General features: G+C 39.3%; 1 protein-coding gene across 1 annotated transcript; it reads right to left on the minus strand.

Moving 5' to 3' along the window:
* Positions 1-771: 771 nt before the first annotated feature.
* MED30 (mediator complex subunit 30) lies at positions 772-23,699 on the minus strand. The gene is made up of 4 exons (XM_056110895.1): positions 23,423-23,699; positions 10,139-10,297; positions 7,431-7,535; positions 772-1,273 (listed from the first exon to the last, which is right to left on the minus strand). Exons 1-4 carry the CDS (start codon positions 23,597-23,599, stop codon positions 1,178-1,180), a joined length of 537 nt encoding a protein of 178 aa, XP_055966870.1. The 5' UTR covers positions 23,600-23,699; the 3' UTR covers positions 772-1,177.
* Positions 23,700-24,170: the final 471 nt, after the last annotated feature.

The raw sequence follows: 24,170 nt of genomic DNA on the forward strand, positions 1-24,170 counted from the left end.
CACAAATTTCAATAATGTTAATTCTATTTCCTGAACACTGCCACTGGGATGTTGATAGCAGTCCTGTTAAATCTATATGACTTGGGAAGGATGGTCATTACTTTGTAAATTCTTTCTCTGTTTAACCACAAAACATATTTCCATCTCCTTGTGTCTTCTATTTCTAAGAGGAATTTATAGCTTTCGATGCAAGAAGTTTCATCTCCTTTTAAGTACTTATACTTTTTATGCGATTACAAGTGGAATTTACAGTTTTTTGTTTGCATATAGTTCCCTAGTTTGTGGCTTACATATGAAAATGTAACAGATTTTTGCAACTTCATTTTGTAGCCTGCCATTTTCCTGTATTAGCTTAGACTTGAAGAGAGGCATCAAACTGGAATCTTTTATTTGAAGATTAATTTGAAGATTTTGAGAGGCAATTAGGAGAACTATAGAAGAATTACTGTGGAACTACTACCAGTCTATGAAAGTTTTGTCATAAAAGGCTAAATCGCTTAAAACTCTGACACAATTACTGTTTTCTAAATGCACTGATTATTTTAGAGCTCATCTGAAAACTCAAAAGGAATGCTTTTTGGCCGATAGAAGGTAGCAAATAAGCACAGAGTTATGATTTCAATTTTTACCAGCTATACATAATTGCTTTTTAAGACAGTTTGTTCTAATTAAGACCAAACACTTGAAGAACATGATCTACTTAAATACTATAAAAAGCATTTTCACATTTTACCTTGTTTTCTATTCAAACCAAGTTAAAAAACATTGAGCTGAAAGGGTAACTTGTTTAATTTGTACCACAGAAAGACTATACTTGATATTTTCATCCACAAAAACGCAAAGCTTTAATTTTAAAAAGAGTGATGAAAAGTACAAAACCATCAGCAGTCAATGTAAAAATTTTTATTTTACAAAAAATTATTTGCTTTTATAAAACAGATTATTCAGTTCTTGAAGAACCACACAATTAACCCCTATTAATAAGATTGTTAACAAGAGTTTTTTTTGCACAGTCTATAGCTTTTTAACTTCTTATGAACAGTAGAAACAACAATGCAAAAACAGGAGCTTTAATTCTAGGGACTAAAATAAAACTGATAAATATTCTCCAAAGGGAAAATATACCTGAGAGGGAAAATAACATAATACGTATAAAGCAGGATCTTTAAATATCAGTTTAGTTTCTCATTGCCAGCATGGCATTTATATCCCAGATGAGGTTTCGTAATTGATCCATAATTTGCTTCAGCTGTTGATTCTTCTGTTTGAGTTTCTGTAGGAATAAAACATTTTTGGTAATTTCTTTTATGAAATACAGGTCATGAAGACAGAACTCGAATAATCCTGACAAAAACTGAAGATCTATTTTTTTTGGTGAGGTGACACCCAGCAATGCACAGTGGTTACTCCCGGCTCTGCACTCAGGGATCACATCTGGCAGTGCTTTCTGGACCATATGGGATGCTGAGGAGCAAACTCAATCAACCAACTGAAAGACAAGCACCCTACCTGCTCTACTCTCTCTCTAGTTCCCCAAATTAAGCTTATCTTAAGACAAAGGGTCTCATCCTTTTTCTGGCAAACAATATTCATTGCGAAGCAGCAAGGAAAATCAGCTAAATAATTATTAGCAAATGTCAAATATATAGGTTTTCCTGGCAGTGTTGTTAACACCACTGTCAGAAGTACAATCCTGAGAGTCAGGTTATTCTCGCAGCTCCATTGCTAATTAAATGTATAATGCTGGCCAGATTAACCTCTTGACCTCAGTTTCCACATCAGATAAAGGGATCATAATTGACTTTACCTCCAAGATCTTGAGGAGGATGCAATTATTTGATGTGTGTAAAGTGTTGGGACTGCATCTAGCATATTGGTAAGCATTCAACAAATCTTACTGGCACACATAAAGCACACTGTTTATAATGTCCAATGCAACTGGTCTTCCAAAGTTGTGGCAAGTCTCATTTTGCTCACAGCATGACGCACTATCTTCATCTAAAATCTGAAGACAAAGAGCAGCCCCCCACACGATCTTCGCAATTCATGCTTGCTGGATGCACCAATAGACAAGGCAGGCATGCCTCTGCATCTTAATGTCTAGGTTTCCATGAGATCATGGTTTATAAACTTTTAAAAGCACCCTTTTTTTAAAAAATCTGTAGGTGGTAAAAATTTATACTGGGGTGAAATAAGGCAGATAAAATATAGGGATTTCTTATTCAAAGCATTTACCAGTTATTATAATATTTGTTAAATATATATTTGCAAACAATACATCAGGATGTGGGCTGGAGCGATAGTACAGCAGTAGGGCATTTGCCTTGTGCGCAGCCAGCCCGGCCGAGCCGGGTTTGATTCCTTCACCCGTCTCAGAGAGCCTGGCAAGCTGGTGAGAGTATCTCGCCCACACGGCAAAGCCTGGCAAGCTACCCGTGACATATGCAATATACCAAACACAGAACAACAAGTCTCAAAATGGAGACCTTACTGGGCCCGCTCGAGCCAATCGATGAACAACGGGAGGACAGTGACAGTGACATCAGGATATACTAAGATAATTTTAAAGACCCCATATTAAAATACATACAAGTTCATTATAAAGAGGACTATTAAAAACATTTCTTAAGGCACTGTGATTTAAAATATGATTCATGACAGTGTTTCATGTCTACAATATTTCAATACCACATTTTCTATCAGCGTTTGCTTTCTCCATTCCTGCCTCAACCCCCCTGAGCCCCAAAGAGGCATACAAATGTTAATTTTGGTTTCACTAAAATAACTAAGACTGAGCTTGTCATATTATTACTTAGAACTAGGGGTTAACAGAAAGCAGGTTGCCTGAGAGGGAGAATCAAAAAGCTGTAAATGTAAAACAAAAAAGCAACTTAATAATTTCAACTAAATGTAACTTATACTTAAAAATAATACAATATAGTAGCAATTCCTGGTAATAAAACTCATTTTAACGTGGACTGGGGGAAAAGATACTTTTATTATTTTGGTTATTCGTTTTTCTTGCTATATTTCCAGAAAATGTCTTTGTTTTGAAGTGTCCTCTAAGTTCTATTGCCATTAAGCAGCAGTCATTTTAGTGAGTGCTCATCAAGAACAATGGGCTGAGATGAGAAATGACTCAATGAACACTAGCAAGTCTTGGTATTCATTTGGAAATACAAATTCTGATACATCTGCATTTTTTTAAAAAGCAGCCTCATTCTTAAAAAATAAAGAACTAAAAAAAAATCTAAGATATTTAGGGTACTGACTTTAGGCAATAGTTAAAATCATTTACATATAATACAAGAGGATAGTATTCCCTTAAAAATGTTTCAAAATTCTAAAAGAAAAAGAAATGTCTACAAGTAAAATATCTAGAGCCAAAACATGTCATGAAACTAACAGCAAAGCTGACAGTTATGCTTATCAGCAGTTAAAATGTAAATAAATTTTCATGACATGATACTGGATTTAATATATACAATCCTGCCACTGATTGATTTTAACAGAGGTTGACAGCTGCTATTATCAAAATCCATCAGCTGTGACTAATTTGTTACATTAACAGGTGAATGTGTAAGCAGAACTAGATTCATTAAGAAAGTGTTTATGCCAAGTCATACCATGTAATTTAATATTCATAAAGGTTGTGACAATTGGTCAGAAAATGTTTTAATTTCTAAATGCATGAACTCAATTATGTCAGCCCACGTATCATCTTTTTTCCCCCTTTTTTATAATTTTATTTATTGAATCACCATGAGAGCAGTTACAAAGCTTTCGGGTTTAAGTCTCGGTCATACAATGAAACACCCGTCCCTTCACCAGTGCCCATTCTCCACCATCAAAAACCCAGGTATACCCCCTATCCCACACCCTCCTACGACCTGTGGGGCAGATGATATCCACATTACTCTCTCTCTACTTTGATTACATTCAGTATTTTGACACCAAACCCACCATTATTATTTGGGATTTTACCCCAACACTCAGATGTGCCGAAAAGGCACAGTAGACAATTTGTATGTATTGCTGGTTATGAATAACATATGCTGTCACAAGGCCGCAGTAGTGGCTGTGCAATTTTGGAATTCCAAAATTTTAACAATTAAATCTGAAGGGATTTCTGCCAAAACCTGCTGGGTTCCGAGATGTGTTCCTGAGTCTCTTGGATCATGGCCGTTAAGCAGCTTGATCAGGAGCCAGAGAGGCCGTTTGTAGGCGGTGACTCGGGGTCTCATTGGGATGGGGAGGAATGGGCCAACTCCACCCCCATTCCATGAGGCCCTGTGTGTGTCATCACTGTGGGCCCAAACCTGACTGTCCAATGGCATCTGGAGGATGGTGGCCATCGAATCTCCAAGGGAGAGCAGGCGGAGGGACAGCACCCTTTCCCCCCTGGGGTGGTCCAGAGCTGGTAACCCATTGCGGGGACTGGATGCATCTCTGCCAAAAGCCGCTGGGTTCCGAGATTTATTTCTGAGTCTCTGGCATCATGGCTGTTAAGCAGTTTGAACAGGAACCATAGAGGCCTTGCCTCCAATTATATAGCTGAGCCGGAGGTGGTTTGTGGGTGTGTCTCCCAAATACCTAACTTTTGGCCGTTTACTTTCTTGGTAAACTTTGTCCCAAGTTTTTGGGGGTCTGGCCAAAGGCACAGCAGCAATTTTGGGGTATCTGGAAGTCTGAAAGTGCCATCAGGCTGCGGATGCACTGGCCTCACAGGTACAGACTGACCTGCTGGTGGCACTATACCCCCCCACATATCATCTTTGATTTCATATTTTTACCAGCAAACAGAATAATCTGAAGCAAAACAGAATCCTGATGTCCTTGGATATCAAGATGTATGGATTCCAGAATATATTTAAATATAGTTCCAATTTTCTGATACTATAGTAGGATACTGGTGGCATATAGAATGTTGATAGAAACTAGATTATAAAAATTAAATAGCAAAGATACACTCAGTATTGTTGATACAATTTTAAGTACATGTCACTGTCCTCCCATTGTTTATCGATTTGCCTGAGCAGGCCCAGTAACATCTCCATTGTGACACTCGTTACCGTGTTTGGCATATCGAATATGTCACGGTAGCTTGCCAGGCTTTGCCGTGTGGGTGAGATACACTTGGTTTCTTGCCAGGCTCTCCAAGAAGGGCAGAGGAATCGAACCTGGGTCAGATGGGTTGGGGGTGAGCAAGGCAAATGCCCTAACCACTGTGATATTGCTCCAGCACATGATACAATACTATTTTTATCTTGTAAAAAAATTTAATTGGTCACTCAGTAATGGCTCGGGGGTGCCAAGGATTTAGCTAGAGATTGACTCACCTAAGGCATGCACCACAATTCCTGTAGTATCTCTCTAGCCCCAATGCAGTAAGGTTTTTAAATGACCGGTTAACTAAGGGGTATATGAAAGTACTACAACTCTTATTTAGGATAAGAATATTAATTGGGGGCTAAAGAGATAGTACACTAAAGAGGGTAAGGCACTTGCCTCGTATGCAATTGACCCAGGTTCGGTTGCTAGCTCCCCTTATGGTGCCCCACCAGAGCCGATCCCTTAGTGCAGAGCCAGGCACAAGCCCTAAGCACAGCCAGGTATGGCCCCCAAACCAAATATATATACATATTAAAATTAGCAAGCAGAGAAGGAAATGTGTGATGAGCAGGATGACACAAAGGACAGGACCGATACACTCCATGGAGACTGGAGAGAGGCCATCACAACAGCACTGAGAAGGGTGGGGATAAAAACAGAAGGAACGGCTGGAAAGTACAACAGCTCACTCCCAAATTCAGTTAAGCTTCTTTCTATTAGTTTGGTGGATAGAAGGGAAAATTTGCTCCTGTGTCACCTCCAAAATGGTTTACAAGTTCCCTCGTATGCTGGCCATTAGCAAATCTGCAGTGGTCTGTTGCTTTAAATATTTTTTTTTTATCTTTTCCCCACTCGGAAAAAGTAGAGGGACCAGTTTTGGATCACCCTGGACATACCTGAGGTTGTGATCCAATAGCATCTCCAGTGAAATTAATTTTGATAAACAGTATAACACAAAAGAGAGCTCTTATCTCCTACCCTAAGTTACTTAAGGCTAATTTTTCCACATAATCCCTCTTCTGTCTAATTTAACTCTCACATTCAGTAGGAAGATTTTTTCTGGTCTTATTTTACCACTCTACTCTTGGTTCAGTATTTTCATGGATAGTTTAGTATATTCTCCAGGAAAATTTTCCATTTGAATTTGACTGATACTACATTAAAGGAAATCATTAGGATGGACATTTTTAGAATACAGTACCTACACAAAAATTTTAATTACTCAAAGCTCCTTTTATGATTTATCTAAATAATCACATATTCTTGAGAATTCCTATTTGCTGCAATTATGAATCTCATATTCCAATTGGTTTATAAGCATATAAAATAGTATTTTGTATGAAGTCCTTTAGATAAACTCTGACTAAATAAATCTAGTTGTTTATCAACTGAGTTTCCGGGACTATGTAAGTTAAAATATGGAAAATTTAACAAATTTAAGCTTCTAAACCCTATTTCTTGACATTTTCTTTGCTTCTTTTTATATTTAATTCCTTAAATATTAAACATAGTGGTATAAACCAACTTATTTTATGACTGCTGAAGTTTTATTTCACTTATATAAAATATGCTATCTGAAATAAGACTTTTAAAAAGCCTATTTTATTAACAGTTTTCTACGTGTTCCTTAAATGAGTGATAGTGAATTCTTACCAAGTGATTTCAAGATCTGAAGAAAAAATTCTTTTTCTAATTTACTCTGATGTTACATTTTATATACATACACTGATTATACTGACATACCTCAGAGAACCCATTCTGGCTGTGGTGGATTAACTGCTGAAGCTCATAAATTCAATTTCAGGAGCAGAATGGGGTGTATATTTGTAAGTGAGATTGGCAGTTTAATTTACTGTGTAATTTGTTAGGCTATGGTAAGCTTGGGGCTTGGAGCATGTTTCCAGCATAGAATCAACTGTCAACTACCCCTGTAACTATCTGTTTCATAAAAGCATTTAACAACATAGTCAAGTATTTCTTATTTGTAAATTTTTTATCATTTCCCCTTCAAAATATGCAATAGCTAGAATTCTGTCTAGAAAAAGTTTGTGTCTGAGGACCTTTTGAGGCTTTTCAAACAACTTTATGACATGAACTCTGCACTCTCCTCTATTTCCACTGGAGTTTTGCTGCTTCTACAGTGGACTCTAAGAAGTCTGCACTGGTCATAAAAACTTCCTGTAATTCTAAAAATTATTATAGGTAATTTTATTAAACTTAACAATGCTATAAATTACATTTTTTAAAGTTACATTAAAAGGCCTTGTAACTTTTGTCAATAATTCTGCCTTATAAAAAAAAGTAGACTAATTACCCACCTTATTTACTTCTGCAATTTCTCGCCTTTCTTCACTTGCAAATCGAGATGGGCCAGTGTGATCCTCAATCTTTGAGCCATCGTCTTCCACATAGGGAATGAGTTGCTGGGAGCGAAAATGCAAAATTAAGCCAAAAAATATACACAATTTCCAATTACACTGATATAAGCAAGGCATATGGTACACTTAAAATACTCTTAAAAACATAAAAATTCAGGCAATGAAAAGATGATCTTTTCAATCCCGTCTTTGTATCAGCTGCTGAGATTTCTTTTACAAAATAATCCTTATGATAGAAGTTGTTACACAAAGAATCATCCTGCACATTTAATCATGATAAATTTAATTGCCAGGCACAGCAAAGTGTTCAAGTCCACTGAGTCTGAACAGGATTTCTCTTCATCTATACTTGAAAGGACTTCTATGAAATGGATTCCAGGGCCAGAGAAATAGTAGAGAGGGTGTTTATCGGGCATGTGGCCAACTTGGGTTTGATCCCCAACAGGTCTGAGTGCAGAGCCAGAAGTAAGACCTGAGCACGGCTGACCGTGACCTCCCGCTTCCCCCCGCAAAAAAAGGGGCATAAACATCATTTATTTGTTATCTAGAGTTTAGTGTTCCTGAAAATTTCTAGATACCTCCCTTCAGTATGGTGAAAACTAAAACCTACTTTTGTGTTTTGGATCATACCCTAGGTGTTTGGGGGTGATCCCTGGCAGTGTTTGGAAGATTCTGCAGGGTTGGTTATTGAACCCCGACCTAGCAAAGCAAATATTCAGCCCAGTGGTCTTGTCTCTGAGAAAAGTAAGCAGCAACAAAACATATTAAGAAAGTTTATAAATACATCTGTCTGGTTTATGATATTTACTTAATGAAGTCCCTGGTAGATGTTACAGAAATTGTGATTTCTTTCTGCCGTTTTATATTATTGATGCATGAACAGACAGGTAAACTAGGAATCATCTGGCCAAACTTTAAATTTTTTGGATAATACTAGCTTTGACTCATGTCCACCCTTGCTTCCTGTTTTCAGGTGGAAGGACAGCAAATTTAATTCCTTCTCAAGCTTCTTTTATTGTGCCTGGGATTCCTCTGAGCACTGTCTTCACTATTTATACACTTTTTCTCAAACCATACCTTGTTTTCCTTCCTTTATCCTTTAAACGTGTTCTACTCTATTTCATTTATTCATTTAATTTTTCATTAAAAAAAACCTTAAGATTTCTCTGATATACTGCTTTCCTCTTGCTTTTTTTGGCATAGGTTGCTGCTACTTCTTTTTCTTTTTTTTTATTAAATCAATGTGAGATACATAGTTTCCCTCCGGCCACTCCTCTCCCTCTCCAGCCTACCTCTACTGCAGGCACGTTCCTTCTTGCTCTCTCTCCTTTCTCCTTTTGGGTATTATGGTTTGCAATACAGATACTGAGAGGTTATCACGTTTGTTCCTTTTTCTACTTTCAGCGTGCAGTTCTTATCCAGAGTGATCCTTTCCAACTATCTTTGTCATAGTGGTTCCTTCTCTATCCCAAGTGCCTGCTCCCTAGCACTTGATGCAGGCTTCCAACTGTGGACCAATCCTCCTGGCCCTTCTTTCTACTGTCCTTGCATATTTCTCTCATATTATGATTCCTTATATCCCACAAATAAGTGCAGTCATTCTATGTCTGATGGGGTACTCCTGGCTGGCTCTATGTCTGATGGGGTACTCCTGGCTGGCTCTAATTCCTTATTTCATGTTTTAATCTTCAGTTCCTTGAATCTGACTTCTAGCTGCTTCCTTTATCACTGAGGCTTCTTTCTAAGCCATCAATTTTTCTCTAGCAAAATGCCCTGACCACTTTTCCATCCAACTTCTCTGCAGCAAGCATCTAACGGAGTCCACATTTCTGATCTTCCTCCTCTACCTTCAACTTCCTTTCCATGCTTTTTTTGCACTTTACTCTTTCTCTATTCATCCCTTACAAGTTATCACTCAAGTAGGAAGAAATTCTTGTGGAGTGGATTCCTTAAATCTTTCCTCTGGTGAGAGGAAACCTCTGGTGGCAGAAATAAAACTTGCAAACAGGAAAGAATCTCTGGCAAAAGTATTCTGTACTTAATTAACTAAAACAACTATGATCCAAGATTAAAGAGAATATATTTTAAAACTACAGTGACTCCACTAGGTTAATCTAAATTATTAACAGTGAAATTAGAAACAGGGATCTATAGAAACTCTAAAAATATTTAAAATATGTTAAAATTTGATTAAAATACTATTTTGCGGTTTGTTTTTGGGCAAGAGCCAGCTGGGCTTACTCCCGGGTCTGCACTCAGGGATCATTTCTGGAGGGCACATGGGACCCATGTGGTTCAGGGGACTGAACCTGGGCCAGCTATATGCAAGGCAAGTGCCCTACCCACTGTACTACAGCTTGGCCCTCTGAAATGAAAATCTTATGTACTCATTTAAGAAGAGACCGACAGCCATGATAAAAGCTACTACAGCCTGGGAACCCCCTCCTTCCAATAGCCAATAGCGGCAAAATCATTAAAAACCTGGATGCTAAAGTTTACAAGAAAAGAAAAAAAAACCCCAAATATGCATCTTCACTAGTCAGAAGAAAATGCACGTAACTCAAAATTTGGAAAAACTGTCAAAATCACAAACATCTTGAGAGTCTCTTACATCTTATGTTCATCCACCTTCTCCCAAGAAAACTTGCCTCTACTGGAATGGGATCCATCCCTCCGCAGTTTTCATTGCATTTGTCATACACCAATCTCAGCTTCCTGAAGAGAATAGACAGCTGGCGAAGATGATCCTGTAGTTTTGCTAATCGATCTTGGTATGTTCCCGTGTGGTACGTGACACCATTTGGCAGCTTAACCAACAAAAGAAAAAAATATATATAATGAAAAAAAATCAAGATTTTTCTGTAAGTAAAGCTAGCGAACAATATTTAAGCACAGTATAAAAGCAAACTGCTTCACAACCAAAGGCAATTTTAAGAAATTCGGAGTAATACACGTTCACTTATTTGCTCCTAGGCACTTTGTTCCAGTGCTATAATATAGCCCTGAAAAAGAGTCCCTCTGACCAGTCAACATAATAGTCAAAATAGTATTCGTAAAATAATATTCATTTTTATTATTCTATAGAAAGAATGCACAATTTTATTACGTTAGATCACATAAAGGCCGTCGAACTCAATTAGAAAGTTAAAAACGAAGTGCAGTGGCCAGGAAGAGACAAGCCAAAAGACAGGGCATAGGCAACATGTGTGAGGCCCTGAATGTCTGATGGGGGCTAGGCCACTTGAGAATAACAAGAGATGCAATTTAAGGAGAAGAAAAAAGTGAGGTAAGGATTTTTCAGTTAATAAGCATGCTGCTACTATTACAAAAATAATCCCAAATGTACCTTGAATATGATCATTAAGATGCTGAAAGCTTGTAGCAAAAGCTCTACATTATGAAAGGTATCAATAACAGCAGATACAGGAGCAATGTGAACTACCATCAATAAATTATTACAAGTAACTGCTCTGACCATAACATATCTTAGATGCTTATATATTTTTAATTTAGGAATTTTATTAAAAGGTAAAAGTACACAGTGCAAAGATAAAATCACAGATAAATGGAAAATGTCTATTAGTAATTTATAACATCTCCATCTTTTGTGCACTGCTAAATCTCAAGATCAAAATCTCCCTTTCTCTGTATGCCTCAATAATATTTTACTCCCCCAAGATCTGTAAAATCATTCTTATGTTAGAAGTAATAGTACGAAGGCTTAACAATATTTAAACCGTATTTTCTAGTATATCAAATTGCTTCCATTGCAAACAATAATCCATATACACCTTTAGGATTAAAATTACTAAATTACTTAAAAACAAGAAATTAACTGCTGTCTATTAGCTAGAAAGATAGTCTTTATAAGCCTCAGTTCATTTATTTTTCTAGATGAGGCACGAATGAAAAAATAAGTAGAGAATATAATATTTTCAGATAAAACAGGATATATTACCATTCCAAGTCGATAAAAACATGAACATGACAAAAACGGGCCTGAAAAATATATTTTCTATTTTACTATCACTTCCAAACTTCCTCCAATATAATGGTTTATAAGTTAAGAATATGGGTCTTATGAAATTAAATCAACTATTACAATACACAGAGGATAACATCTCTTAGAAGTATGATAAAGTATCAAGTGCTAAATTAGTTAAAACAGTTTGATGAGAAAAGGCTTGTTTATTCCCCAATAAATGTACAATTCTCCTCATGAACTTTTATTGACTCTAACAGATCAGAAAAATTTCAAAGACTCTATATTTTGTGGCTTACAATATAACTTCATTTTGAATACAGCATACAGTGCTTGATTTTTGGAATTTTAGTAGAAATTATGGCCCAAGCATTAAACCTAGTAAACACTGGAGTTGTTTATATACATTTATGTCTTTGTATTTAGTATAGTACACACAGAAGGAAGATTTTAAAATACAATTTTAATTGCTCACTTCAGTGAGTTCGCTTACCCCAAAAGCTATAGCTCAAATTTACTAAAAACTATGTGTCATGACAGAATGCTTGATATCCTTTTGATAAACAATATCTATCATAATATCATAATGAAAATACCAAAAAAAAAATCACTGTCTTCAAGATCACCTTATTAGTAGGTTTGTTTTTAGTTTTCACTTACAACATCAGCTTCTTAAAGAAGGGAACAATAAATTTATTGTAAAAAATTACTGCATACGCCTACTGTCTTAAAGTACCATTCTTGGAACTAAGAAAGATTAGTGACCACGAGAGACACATTTCCTGTGCCATATTGTAAGCACACCTAACATGCTGTAGTGAATGCGTTTAGTTGAAAAGCTCATCAGAGATCTCACTTATGAAAACCGATGAAGATCCATTAATATATAATCATTCACCCCCGACAGTCACTACCGAGACATTCAACTGAACTCAACATCCAGTATTCAAACAGAAAATTTTAAAGATGAATTCCCCCAAAAGACAAAATATCTTTACTTCAGTTAAAAAATCAGGGCCATGATTACAATGTGGAAACATAAACAGTGCCCTCAATAAAGCCAAAAAAAGGAAAGTATGTATATACTGCGACCACTAATACTACCAGAAAAACCTGTCATGCAATCAGTATGGAGTGGAAGGTGGTATTATGTCCAGATATTGTTTGGTTTGGTTTAGGGCCACACTCAGTGGTGCTCAGAGGTTCTGCACTCAGGAATCACTTCTGGAGGGCTCAAGGGACAATGTGAGATGCTGGAGCTCCAACCTGAGCCAGCTACATGCAAGGTGTACTATTGTTCTCACCCCCAGAAGTCAAGACTTCTAAAAGGAAGTAGTATATTACCACTATTTATAAATGACATAATAAAGAACCATCCATCAATAAAATATACCAAGAAAATGGTTACAGAAATAATATAACAATGTAACTAAGATTGTATCATAGGGTATTTTTTTGGTTCTCTCAAATAAACACTAAAGAGACACCACTGAAAAAAATCCTAGAGCTGAAGATGAGGTATCCTAGCCCTCAGAGACTACATGAAAGGGACACCCTGGAGGTCCAAGGGTGAGTGTGACAGAAGGTAGGTGGAGGGTATTAGTTAAACAGGATATATTACTGTGGAAACAGAAGTCTTGGGAAGGAAAGTCTCTTGGGAGATGAGAGAACAGATGATGTGGAGGCATATGCCCTCAGCCCAGGTGAACCAGGAAGGGGAAGAAATGAGGTATTCCAGAACCCCCAAATGGAGGGCAACAGAGACACCAACAGAGACAGGGTCCTTGACACCGTCCCTCTCTCCATCTCAAGTTTCCCGGTAGCCAACTCTCAGATCTAGGAGCCCAAGAAGGGCAAAGGCCATTCACACTGTCTTCCTTCATCTATCCCAGGCAGTGTCCAGCGTTTGCATGCCTGTACCCTCTTCCTCCTGGCTGAAACAGTGTTAGCCTGTCCACCATCCCCACCTCCCACAGCACACTCAAAGAAGCCAGCGATTACCATCACCCACCCACACAACCAAAAAAAAGGTCAAAGCACCAAACTGCTGGAAAAGGAAAACATAAGCAGCTCAGAGTTCTAGTTGATTTAGGGGATTATTTTTTCTTAAAAAAAAAAAAGAAATCAAAAAATATTTATTTCAAAGGTGGTCCACAAGCCTAATGATGGATAAACAGACAGGAATATACCATCACGCCATGTGAGAATAGAAACAGGAGAGAATGGGCTGGAGTGCCAGTACCTTGCCTGTGACCCACTGGGGTTTGATCCCTGACACTCCGTATGGTCAGTGCCCCAAGCACAGCCACGAGTGATTCCTAAGCATAGAGCCAGGACTGCGTGTTACCCTAAAAAACAAAACCTAACAACAACAAAAGAACCACAGGAGAGAACAAAAGGTCTCCAGAAACCAAAAATCAAATCACTAGATTTTTATGATTTAACAAAAGTTAGAATAACAGAAGTTCAAAGATATAGAAGAACACTCAAAAACAATTCAAAGAAATATGGGAAATTCATAAAAGTAATACTATGAACTAAGAAAAAATTGCAATCAGATGATAAAGACTGACGCTATAAGACGAACAGATTCAGGATGTGAAGAAATCAATAAACAAGATCAGGTGTGCCATATAAAGTTATAAAAATAGAATAGATGTAATGGAAGAATGAATACCTGAACTTGAAGATAAAACCTAGAAATAACTGAGGTGAAATGAGAGAAATAAGGTGATTTTGAAAATGAAGAAAGGCTACTTGGCCTTAATATACTGTTTAGAAAAACAACTTAAGAATAATGAGTTCTGAGTTTTTCTCCCTTTCTGGAGGAAAAGAGAGAAAAAAAACTCAGGGCTTATTCAACGAAATAGCGGAAATCTCCCCCAAACTTGGGGAAGGATCTGAATACATATATTAATATACTAAATCCAGGAAGCAGGAAGGACACCTGTAATCAAACTGCAAAGAGATCTACACCGGACACAAATTAGTGAAACCCTCAAAAGTTCAAGATGAAAGCTAATGAATGAAACACAAAGGCATAATCTCACTGATAAATGCTACCTTAAAAAAAAAAGAACAAATTAATGAAGTATATAAAACAAAAATAAAACTTCCAGGATAGAATGAATTTTAAGTGATGAACATAATGTATTTTATTTTATTAGGGGGGCAGGTTGGGAGGCAGTCAGGAGGTCCTTGGTCATTCCTGGTCATGTTCAGGACTTACTCCTGGCTCTGTGTTCAGGGATCACCCCTGAGGGCTCAGTGGACCATATGTGGTGCCAGGAATCTAACCCAAGATGGCAACGTGCAAGGCGAGCACCCGACCTGCTGAACTATAGCTCTGGCCTAGACATACTGTATTTAAGAGATGCTAACTGAAATGAAGCATATTTGAAACTTGGGTAATGTTATAATACTCAGGTAATGTTATAATACAATGTTACATCAACCCCAGCTTAATAAAATTAAAATACAAAGACAAAAACCCCTTTGCTTTCCTATGTGAAAATGAAATGAGGAAGGGAAAAAAAAACCATTACAATAGCAACAGTAAGGATACAATATTCTGTAACAGACTACTAGAAATTTAAAGATGCAAAATGTGGGGTCAGAGAAAGCACAAGTCTGGAATACACAAATTCCGTATGCCAGAGGTTTGACTCAATCAATGACAGTACCTCATCCCCTAAGCATCAGCATCCTCAAAAAAGATGAAAAACTTGTACTTTATAGGGGCACAATTAGGGATACTTCTCAGGCTTGTTTAGTAAGATTTAATATCACACTAGTATAAAGTGTCTAATGGCTAAATAAACCTGGGGGAAAAAAAGGTGATGAATTTACTCAGAACTAAAGCTGATTCTAGAGTGGACAAGTTCTGAAAAATAAGTGTAAATACATCCTAGAATCTTAATAAGTCTAAGTCATAAAAGCCAGGCTGCTCAGATGGCCAGTGCTCAATCTTGGCCAAGCAGAAGGTGTGGGTTTGATTGCGGGTACCACACAGAGAGCAGGGCAGTCTGCTAAGCACCAGGGCGAGTCTCACCCCCCCCCGCCCCCCCCCCCCCCCCCGCCCAAAGAAAGAAAGAAAAAAGGCAGCTCTGTGGAATAAAATAGAACATCCAGAAATAGACTCATTTGTATAAAGTAGCATCTGAAATCAATGGGAAGAGACAAATGAATTATTCAGTCAACAGTGGACAAAAGCAAAGCTGGGGCCATCCCTCACACATTATTGTACTTTATTCTAGGATAAATTCCATATAGGCAAAATTGTAAATGTAGAATCTGAAATAAAGTAAAATGTAAATGATTCTGAACAAATGCTAAAACTCATTCAAAATAGAAATGTAGCTTTTTGCCAGAGCAAATGACCAAAGATCCCAAAACCTAATTGTTTGCTCCTCAGAGCCCAGTGGCTGATTTTTGCCAGGATACAGCAGCATAAACTCATTCTGCCCCTCATGGGGGCAGTTCATTGAAGTTTATCTAATTTTGTACACTCAATATGGAAGCATATCGCTGTTTCTAAGAATTTCTCCTACAGGTATACTTGTTCGTTCCTGTAGATAGTTACTTGTTAAAGCATAATAGCCAGAAATTAAAAGTAATCTAAGTGCCATTCTCTAAAGAACTGATTAAATTAATGCTAGTTAAAGAACAATGTATTACATACCTCAAAATGGAAAGAAAGTGTTTTCTGTACGGACGTGAACAAATTCCAAAACATGCCAAACAAAAAAAGGTTGGAAGATGTTGTTCATAGGAGACTATTATCTATGTAAAGGAGGTGGAATAAGAGAGTATATATCCACATTTGCTAAATATGTGTAGAAAATGTAGGACACACAAGAATAGTAATAAAAATCATTAACAATCATTGTATATATAGAGGAAATGGTTAGTTAGCACAGAGAAATGAGAATATTCAATATTCAGTGAAATTTTATATTTTCAGTGTTACTTCGTATTTCTGAATTCTGCATATTTCTGAATTCTGAATTTTTGAAAGTTTCAAAGGATAATAAACCAAAGCAGTACTTTCTTTGGCAAGACCTGAGGCCAAGGAATTCTTGGGGAGATACTCATGATCCTGAAATTTTACTTAAAATGTATATAAGATGTGTGTTTGTCAAACTAGGTTCCACCAGATTTTCAAGAGGCAAAAAGGGACATTAAAAAGGAACAAAACAGAGACACTACAGAGGGTAAAACGCTTGCCCTGCATGTAGCTGACTTGGTTTTGATCCCAGGCCACATACAGTCCTCAGAGCCCTGCCAGGAGTGATCCCTGAGTGCAGAGACAGAAGTAAGCCCTGAGCTCTTCCCAGTATGGCCCCCAAATAAAAAAGCTGGTTCATTTGTCTAAATGAGCGCTAAAAAGTAATCTCAGCAAACTGTATTTATGGCATTCCATTCTTTTGGATTAATATAAAAGATGTGGAGCCTACCTAAATCTCAAAATGTAGTCATTCTTGAAAGAAAGCACTGAAATATGAGTTGGTATACCAGGGTGTACCATGAGGAGACTAGCACATACCTACATTCTACCTGCCTTCAATTTCAAGATAACTGTGCTGAAGCACAAGACCACAAGCATCCTGCTGATTGTCCAGTATGAACTTTTGGCTCAGAGGTTAGTTTCATAGGTCATCCTGGATTCTCACATATCGAACCAGTCATTATTCTTTCAAAACAGGTATGGAGCCCCCACTACACCGCTGACCCCTCTTTTGACCTTTACAGAAGCAGAATTTCCAGAGCATACTCCAAGAACATCTTGGTGTTTTGCATCTTTGCCCACAATATCTGACACTCAAAAAAAGGGGGGGGGGGCAAAGAATGGTTGACAGATGACTAAATTACCTGCCTCGTGAACAGTGAGGGCTGCATGTTCATCCGGGGGCTACCTGTGTGCACCAAGTGCAGTCCTGGCACAGCGGGCTATTTCTAATCATACCGCCTCTTGGGGTGTGTGTGTGTGGGGGGGGGGGGTGTTATTTCTGACCATACTGCCTCTCAGGTGTGTGTGTGTGTGTGTGTGTGCTAGGTCTGACCATACAGAGAGCAATTGCAGCGAGAACCAGGGCCCAGGGTGTAGCAATCACAACCTCATCAGCATCCTCTGTCCTGCACCCACGCCAGAAGTTACCACAACACCAAGGGAGGGAAGAGATGTGAGGGACAGGAGAAAGCTGTCTTCACTCCATAGATTGGGCCCCTCTGGTGTGACCTTCCACCTCTTCACAGGAAGGATCAGGAGCATCTGCCACCAGATTGTGCTTCTTAGACATAAGCCAAAGGCCCCTGGAGCTCTGAGGCTTTCCCTGGAGACTCCAGTCCCAGTGTTAGGTCCTGCGGTACCCCAACTTCCTGCCTGGTTAAGATCCAAAGTCTCACCAGATATCTTTTCTGCCAGAGGTGTTTGCTTGCCTGGTATTTATCTGCTGAGGCTATCTGCCCATCTGTTGTTGTGGTAAGGAGAGCTTTAAAAATGTACTTTTGATTTTCTACAGGAAGGGCTGATGGGCAGCCTACTTCTGGGACTCCTCCTTGATTTTATGTTCAAAGAATATGTGAAATCTTCTTGTGGATCTTTAGGTAGAGGGGCACAATTAACATGGGACATATAGCCTCCACTGGCCTGAATGTGACTCCTTTGAAATCCCTAAATTGGCCTGTTTGTGCACCTTGTTGCGAAATAGGGAAAAAGAAAAAACCATAAAACATCACAGAATTAACAATAACAACAACAACAAAATGGAAGGGGAAAGCTATTTTATCTGTATCATGTGGCGTCATTTAGCAAAAAAAAAATCCCCAAGTTATCAGCTGATGTTGTTCTGCATCTTGAATTCCTGCTCCACTGCCTCCTTCAGTAAACTCCTTTATTAGTGAGAATCCTGATGCTTCGTAAACCGAGGTACACTAGTAACTTCTGCTCTTTTAACCTGTACACTTGGGAAAAATGGAAACCCCTTGGTTTCCTTCTTTCCTGGAGTGAATCAGAACTATTAACAATCAGAAAAGGCTTTCTGGATCCTAAGGAACACCCTGTTAATTTTGTGCAGCAAATCACTATCATTTGCTCCTTAACAGCACATTTAACAGCCTTGTTAACACTATCATTTACCAACGAAAGTATTCAGATCTGAAGGGGGCTGAAATGAATCTACCATACTTAAGGGGACCCTATTATTTCAAGGAACTCATACGACACTTAAGAATATGTTCAGGTGGGAGAACAACTATTTGTGTGTTCACAGGAGTATAAGGCAAATCCTACCGGGACCTTTGGATATTGGAAAGTGGATATTCTGAAGGTCCCCCACGCCCACCCCACCCCCACACAATCTAGTTGAAAGGGATCATTATCAAGTATTACCAACAAATCCTAGTATTTCCAAATTAAAAGGCAGACTGGTGAATTCACATTTTTCATTTACGAAAGATTGAAATGATCCCCTTAAATCCTCAACCCAAGGAGACACAAAACTCAGCAGAAATAGACCTACCAGAAATAAGCCCTCCTCTTGGAACAGAAGGAATAGAAGCCAACAAGATCTAAAAGAGACAGTCACCCCAGGTTCTAAGTCAAAGCCAGTCACCTCCTTTCTTCTTCGTGTGTTTGTGTGTGTGTGTGTGTGTGTGTGTGTGTGTGTTTAAAGCAAGATCGTTTGTCAATGATGGTTGTAGGAATTGCGCAAGATGGGAGATGTGTGCTGAAAGTAGATAAAGGACCAAACATGATTGCCTCTCAGTATCTATCTGTATTGCAAACCACAATGCCCAAAAGGAGAGAGAGAGAGAGAAAAAGTAAGAGGGAAATTGTCTACCAAAGAGGCAGTGGGAGGGGTGGTATGTGGGAGGTGGGATACTGGGGACATTAGTAGTGAAAAATGCACACTGGTGGAGGGATGGGTGTTCAATCATTGTATGACTGAAACTCAAATATGAAAGCTTTGTAACTGTGTCTCACGGTGATTCAATTAAAAAAAAAAAAAGACAAGATGGTTTTTATTGAAACTTAGAAATGAGAGGAGAGAAAGAGAGGATGCATATGTTCTAGAGGACAAGCTTCTCCAGAGTGGAGGAAACACATAGACAGAGACAAGCAAGTGAGATATGTGTTCCAGGGAGAACACAGACCTGAAGAGCAAGCCACCCCTGAATTTTTATAGACTTACATCCAAGGCTATTGGATTCTGATTCCCGATCATCAGGATGCTAGTAAAACGGGCCCTGCTCCACACCGAGGGTCCTCCATTGATGGTTCTTGTGAATTAACATCATCTAAGGGACACTTCATCTTCCCTTGTATTCCTCACAACTCTACTGACTTTAAATATGTAGAACTTATTAATAACATCTTAGAAATGTCCCAAATTTTTACTCCAAGGAATTCTGAACCCCCATCTTCACTGTGATAATGGCTTCTCATCTTGCCCTTTCCCACGTGACTTCAGTTCTGTTTGTGCCTTCAGTACACGTGAAAGACACAAGCCTTTTTTCCTTTTCCTGGCTAGCTCATTCCTATATTATTCCTATTACAAGCTCACTATGCCACTGATATCCAAAGTCAGCATTTCCCTGAGACACATGTTCCTTAAATTGAAATTGTAAGCTCCAGGCAAAGTTGTAAATAGGTGTACCTAAGTTTCCTTCCACCATCCATCTTACACCTCAATAGTCTTTCTCCCGTAAAAAAAAAAATCTCTGCTTCATCCTGACTCCTATCAAAGCTGGAACTGGGAAGGCTTCTGGGACTACACTGCTTTCTGGGAATTGCCAACCTCCATTACTGGCTCCTACTGAAGTCGGGGTTGTTCCTCATCTGTTTTTCCTTATACACTTCCAGATGCAACCCCTAGTCCCCCTTGTCGATAGTTTTTGTTTGGGGGCCAACCCCCAAGTATGGGGTGGCTGTACTTTGGGATTACCTCGTCCTGTGCGTGGGGTTCACTCACTCCCACAGGGCTGGGGGACCATGTACAGTGCCAGGGAGAGAATCCAGGTCAGCTGCAAGCAAGGCAAGGGTTTCACCCTCTGTACTATTTCTCTGGCCACTGCAAATAGGTTTTTAAATAAAACTTATGTGAAGAACAGAAACCTGTTTGCTGAAATAGGGTGAATTCCACATTAATTTCTATACCCATAAAAAATCTAGTTGAGACTTTGAAAGGAATTATTTTGTGTATTAGAATATGTTTTTTTCATATCTCTAAAAATGAACCCTATGGGCCAGAGCAATAGGACAGAGGGTAGGGTGTTTGCTTTGCACATGACTGACCTGGGTTCAATCTCCAGCATCCCATATGGTTCCCAGAGCACTGCCAGGAGTAATTCCTGAGTGCAAAGCCAGGAGTAACCTCCCCACATCACCAGGTGTGAACCAAAAAGCCTCAAACAAATAAATATATAAATGAAAATGAACCCTTGGTACTGTCTTGATAGGTGGACAGCATCATACAGACCACCCATCTTCCCAGCTTCACATCTCAATATAGGTTCTAAATACTCTCAAATCCTCCATAAACCAAAAGAAGCCTTTGGAACAGTAAACGAGTATCCTGAGTGGACTCTGCTAAACACTAAGGAAATGGCTGTAGACACTCTCTCGGGGCTGTAATATTTCTATAGCCTGATTCTCCAGAAGCAATCTGATTCCTAAGAATGTTTTCCTGACTCAGGATATGAATCGCTGCTCAGGAGAGCCTAAGAAACTTACTTGGCTCTGTTAGCAATATTGCTCTCCCCATGACTGAAGCTACTATCAGAGAGCCAGAACTGTCCTTGATAACTGCAGAGCATGCAACTAATTAATCTGTACCCCAGGATGAAGTATGAACAACTGCAAACACATTAAACTCTATGCAGACCAATTCCTCTCAAGTGGAATCAGAAAAAGTTTTAACTTGACACACTCATTGACAGATGTCACCTTGATAAATTCATTCAACTCTCCAATTTTAAATTTTCTTCAGTTTCTTTTCTTTCTTTTCTTTTCTATTTATTTATTTTTTGCCACAGCTATATAGTGCTCAGAGTTTACTCCTGGTTCTGCACTTGATAATCACTCCTGGCAGGGTTGGGGGAGGGACCATATTTGGTGCTGGGGATCAAAGCCAGGTTTATCTTGTGCAAAAGACCCTGCCTGCTGTACTGTCACTCCAGACACCAAGTTTTCTAATATTTTCCTGCTGTCTCCCATCAAGAATAGAAAACGCACTTTACTCTGGGTACAGAGATTCTGATACTTTGTCCACATGCCATTCCTTTTCGCCTGAGAAATGCTTACATGGTGCCAATATAAAGATTATACAGCAGGTATAAAAAGCAAACATTTACTGATATTAAAGCACCAAGAAATTGACTTTTAAAGAGTTTTAAATTACGTGATCCCATGTGGGATTATCAAACCCAAAATTTAAGACTGACCCTAGCCACCAATCTTATTACAAATAATAGCATTAATTTGAATATAATTTTTTTGAATTTGAATTTTTCCTTACGATCAAAATGTCTCTTGTAACTCATATAACACCAGGGTCTCCAAGAAAATTTTAAGTTAGAGTCACTGTATCACTGTTATCCTGTTATTCGTGGATTTACTTGAGCAGGCGCCAGTAACGTCTCTATTCCTCCCAGCCTGAGATTTTAGCAGCCTCTCCTTACTCGTCTACAGAGTCTAAAGAGTCTCTCTATAACACTATAAACTGCATCTGAAGGCCTGGTTTCAAATTCACCCTACCACTTCACCTTTCTGAAGCATAGAACCCATTTTCATAGGGCAAGACTGATACCCACGGCATAGAGTAGTAAAGCGTTATTAAAAAGGCAAGCAAAATGGTACTAGCATAGGATATCCTATGGCTATATGAAAAAATTACATTGTCAACATGGATTAATTACATAGCTCACTGTAGATTATAGGACCCAATACCTGAAAGTAGAAATTATCCGGGCCACAGTGAGTACTGGGGGTGCTTGCCTTGCATGCAGCCTACCAGAGTTCAATCCCTAGCACCTTATAAAGTCCCTGATCCCCTCCATGTGTGATGTCTGAGTGCAGAGCCCTGTGCACCCTCAGGCGTGGCTCCAAACCAAAAACCCAAACACAAAAAAAGTATAAATCTTCAACAGCAACCAAATAACACAAATGAAAACCTGGGTTAGATGCAATCACTAAATCATAATCTGCAAGTAAAAGAACAAATCAGTAAATTGGGGAGTCCATCAAAATTTAAAATTCATGTTCTTCAAAAGACCAAGTGAAGAGAACTAAAAAGACAAGCTACGATTAAGAGTAAGGTGAGAGTATCAGCAAGGTAAGGAGCTTAACAGCCACAAGTACTAGTGATGAAGGGATTAACTAGAACTCTTAATACATGATAGGAATGAAGGAGGGAACAGAATTTTCATTTAAGTGTTCCCATTCGTTTACCGAAGAACTACAGAACTCAGTAAGATCTAGGGGGTAAAAATAGTTCCAGTCTTCGGAAATGGGGGAAAGTGGGTAAAATAACCATTCCAGACTCCTGGGAACAAGTACACCTTTGGGAAACAACTTGAATCAAGGTGATCCCATATGGGATTATGGAACCCGTGATTTAAGAAGCTTGCCCCTAGCCTACCAATCTTATTACAAATAATAACAACGAATTCCAATAGGAATTTTTTCCATTTGAATTTTTCCTCATGATCAAATTGTCTCCTGTAACTGATATAACACCAGGCTCTCCAAGAAAATAAAAAAAATTAAGTTAGAGTTACTCTATCACACTCTATAAAAACTGTGTTTGAAGGCCTGGTTTCAAATTCACCCTAAATCAGAGATGAGTCATTTGGGGTGGTTAAGTTGGAGTCGTCTGAGTTAGGTTGGCTGAGATCCCCGGGTCACCAGCATCCCCCTCTCGCAGAGATGCCCGGGAACGACGCATCCCACCTGCATGTTCCTCAGGAGCTGGAAGATCTCCATGGTCCTGTACACGATGTCCTGGACCGTCTCCTGCCCGATGCGACAGAGCGACGCCGTGTTGACCTCCCGGGAGGCCTGCTGGGCTTGGGGCCCCGCGAAGGGGCCGGGCGCCATCCCCGACGGCGCCAGAGGCGGGGTGGACATGGCTGGCCCGGGGCCGAGGCCACGAGTCCCGGGGTCGGGCCCGCGTGGGCACCGGCTGGGAAGAAGCCGGCGGCCTAATTTCAAAACAGCCGGCCGGGACTTCCGGCCACGTGACGTCTGGCGTCACGAGACGTCACCGCGGGCACCGCCCACTCCCGAGCTCCCCGGGAACTGCGCCGGTCGCCGGGCCGGCGGCTGAAAGACAGACTGGCTAACCAATGAGAAGCTGCGATTCAGCCCCACGGGGTGGGGCGCGTGCTGGAGGGCGGGAGGTTTTTCCCCAGGGCTGATTTTCCATTGTCTGCGGGCTGCCTTTGTTTTAAGTTCTTCTTGGAACTCTAGGTTAAGGCGACTGGTGATATTTCTGTCCTTTTGCATCTGGAGCCAGGCTCAGAGGCGTTGGTGTACTTGTTGCGCATACAGTTTGCAACCAGGTGGCAATCTGTGGAACTTAGAATATTAAATTCGATCATGTATATTTCAATGTGGCTAGACGTAGGCTCTCCAGTTCTTCATTGTTTTGGTTGTTGGGCCACACCGGCAATGCTCAGGGCACACTCCGGTCTGTGTG

Source organism: Sorex fumeus, unplaced genomic scaffold, assembly GCF_029834395.1.
Source record: "Sorex fumeus unplaced genomic scaffold, SorFum_2.1 ptg000002l, whole genome shotgun sequence".
NCBI lineage: Eukaryota > Metazoa > Chordata > Mammalia > Eulipotyphla > Soricidae > Sorex > Sorex fumeus.

Coding starts and splice junctions, on each gene's coding strand:
- MED30 (XM_056110895.1), bottom strand. CDS start 23,599: ATGTCCACCCCGCCTCTGGCGCCGTCGGGGATGGCGCCCGGCCCCTTC. Junction 10,298..23,422: donor AGCTCCTGAGGAACATGCAG/GTGGGATGCGTC, acceptor TTGTTGGTTAAG/CTGCCAAATGGTGTCACGTA. Junction 1,274..7,430: donor AAATTGCAGAAGTAAATAAG/GTGGGTAATTAG, acceptor TTATTCCTACAG/AAACTCAAACAGAAGAATCA.